Source organism: Penaeus vannamei, chromosome 15 (genome assembly GCF_042767895.1).
Source record: "Penaeus vannamei isolate JL-2024 chromosome 15, ASM4276789v1, whole genome shotgun sequence".
Classification (NCBI taxonomy): Eukaryota; Metazoa; Arthropoda; class Malacostraca; order Decapoda; family Penaeidae; genus Penaeus; species Penaeus vannamei.
In genome coordinates, this window is record NC_091563.1 from 33,743,522 (window position 1) to 33,746,021 (window position 2,500).

The 2,500-nt window shown below is 39.6% G+C and overlaps 1 protein-coding gene across 1 annotated transcript in view; it reads right to left on the reverse strand.

The window, feature by feature from the left end:
• Positions 1-2,500, reverse strand: part of LOC138864167 (translin-associated factor X-interacting protein 1-like) — a 31,066-nt gene that overhangs the window by 9,799 nt on the left and 18,767 nt on the right. The window contains exon 7 of the mRNA XM_070130225.1: positions 2,142-2,317. Coding sequence (XP_069986326.1) covers positions 2,142-2,317 — 176 coding nt within the window. The remainder of the gene's footprint in view (positions 1-2,141; positions 2,318-2,500) is intronic.

The window sequence follows — 2,500 nt, forward strand, 5'->3', positions numbered from 1 at the left end:
GTGTGTGTGTATGTTTGTGTGTGTGTGTTTGTTATTGTGTGTGTGTGTGTGTGTGTTTGTAGATAGATGAATACATTTACATATATACAAAATCAGTGGAATACACACTACACTCATGCTGTTAGAATTCCGTGCCTTCCGATTCCCAGAAGAAAACGATGACTAAGTACGAAATTTACTAAAGAGAAGTCGCAGTCGAGGATAACTAATTATCACACGGGATTTCAGAGTTAATTAGAACAGTGGCGGGATTACGCTCACGTTTTCGTACTATGAATTAATGGAGTGAACTGACTACGAGCCCATAAAAAAGTTGACATTTTATTTTGGTCAGGAATTATACGTTTTGATTGTTTACTTTGATAATTACGCATAAAAATGTTTATAAATCACTTTTTTATTTATATCACGGCTCCTTTCTATCAATTGTAATTTCTCGCCGAAAGATTCTTAATACGAAAATATCTAACAAAACGGAAATTCTAGAGCTTGTAGTTTACGTGACGTAAAATAGATTAAGGTTGGCCCCTTAGAAGGCATTGCTGACGTCATTACTACAGCGAAAACGTAGACTGAAGGGTAAACTTAAATATACCTCGGTGGGTAGGCTTGGGGAATAAAACATGAAGAACGAGTGAATAGTTTCTGCATTTAAAAATGAACAAGGTGAGATTTTAAAGAAAAAGTTAGGTCGTCTCTGTTAAAAGGTTAATTTCCTAACCCCCCCCCCCACATGAGTTTTTCTTCGTCTCTTTTCATTGTATTTTTCGCATACTTTTAATTCTTATTCATATCCAATCTGATCGTCTTGTTACGCTGTCGTTATTTAATCAGATAAAGCGAAACTATTAGAAGTTGAATATGAAAATGAAGCTCTTAGTTCCTTGTATCAGTACATGTAAGCATCATAGATCAAATCATATTTATAGCGTATTTATAAGAACCATTAAGATACACACTTGGTATGAATACGTAAATGCGGGTATGCGATAGCGAGGGCACGGCTTGGACAATCCAATTCTGTTATTTTTTAATCAAGATCGACACTCAGCGCGCTTTGGGTGTCAAGAGCCGATTCTAGGTGTCATGTATTGAGACAACCGACACCGAGACAGGCTTATCAGAGGTCGATATAGGATCAATCAAGACACTTGACACCCAGCGCGCTCAGGATGGAAAATATTAGTTAAGAGTGATTGAAGAACAAAGCAGTTTCTGATCCTGCACATCCAGCTAAATCCTTTTGTTCGACGAGTTCTTGGCAATACTAGCAAGCACGTTGTTATCCCAGGCATTATTTACAAGCACGTCCCTTTGCAAGAAGACCCCGTTGCCTCATCCACTGAATTCTGTCTATTCCCTGATACTAAGAGCAAGACCTCATACTAATGTTACCAACTGAAAGCGCCATTGTAATGTAAATAGACCAGTTCGTCAGCCAACAACTAGTTCTGACAACACGTATAGGGTAATTGGTACTGGTATCAGCTGATTTAAAGTACTCGGCCAGACCGATTCTGGGTGAGTACCTTTAGTTATTTAAGTACTGTGATGTTAACATAAACAAACATATGGAAATCTATACATCGAAACACCAGAAGGTTAGAGAATATATCTCTGAGGCGTCTTCTTGCACTTGAACCACCCATACATAAATTACTACTTCGTCTCGAGAAATAGCATATGGTCCAGTGGATATCAAATGTGCATTAAATAAAAGTATTCACAATATAGTTCTTTATATGTGGGTAACCGAGTACGAGTGAACATCTGTTACAGACGCAAGTGTTAGACTCTCTCGCATCTGCACACTTCTACCTACAGCTATCCATGGCTTTTGTTTCCTCTTCAGTAATGACTGGTATTTTCGTATCGACTCTTTCGTAATGAAATAATAAAAAAATAATAACTATAACTTCATCACATTCTGTACAAATTAGACATAATAGCTATAACTTCATCACATTCAGTACAGATAAAAAAGATATAATGGCTATAACTTCATCACATTCAGTACAGACTAAGAAGGAATAATAGCTATAACTTCACATTTAATGCAGACTAAGAAGTAATGGCTATAACTTCACATTCAATACAGACTAAGAAATAATGGCTAAAACTTCATCACATTCAATACAGACTAAGAAGCGTTTCGTGCTGTTCCTTGAGCATGTCGTGCACGAGGGCGAGCTGCTGGTGCGTGGCGGTGAGGCTGGCCAGGCGTCGTTGCTGCCTCTCGAAGTCGGCCCGCGGTACGACCTCCCTGTACTGGCGCTCCATCTCTTCCACGCGACGACCTCTGGCGCTCACCTCCTCCCTGGTCGTAGAACGTATGGTTATGATCCAGTTCGTGTAGAGAGAGAGAGAAGTAGAGAGAGAGAGAGGGAGGGAGAGAGAGAGAAGTAGAGAGAGAGAGAGAAGTAGAGAGAGAGAGAAGTAGAGAGAGAGAGGGAGGGAGAGAGAGAGAGAGAGAGAGAGAGAGAGAGAGAGAGAGAAGTAG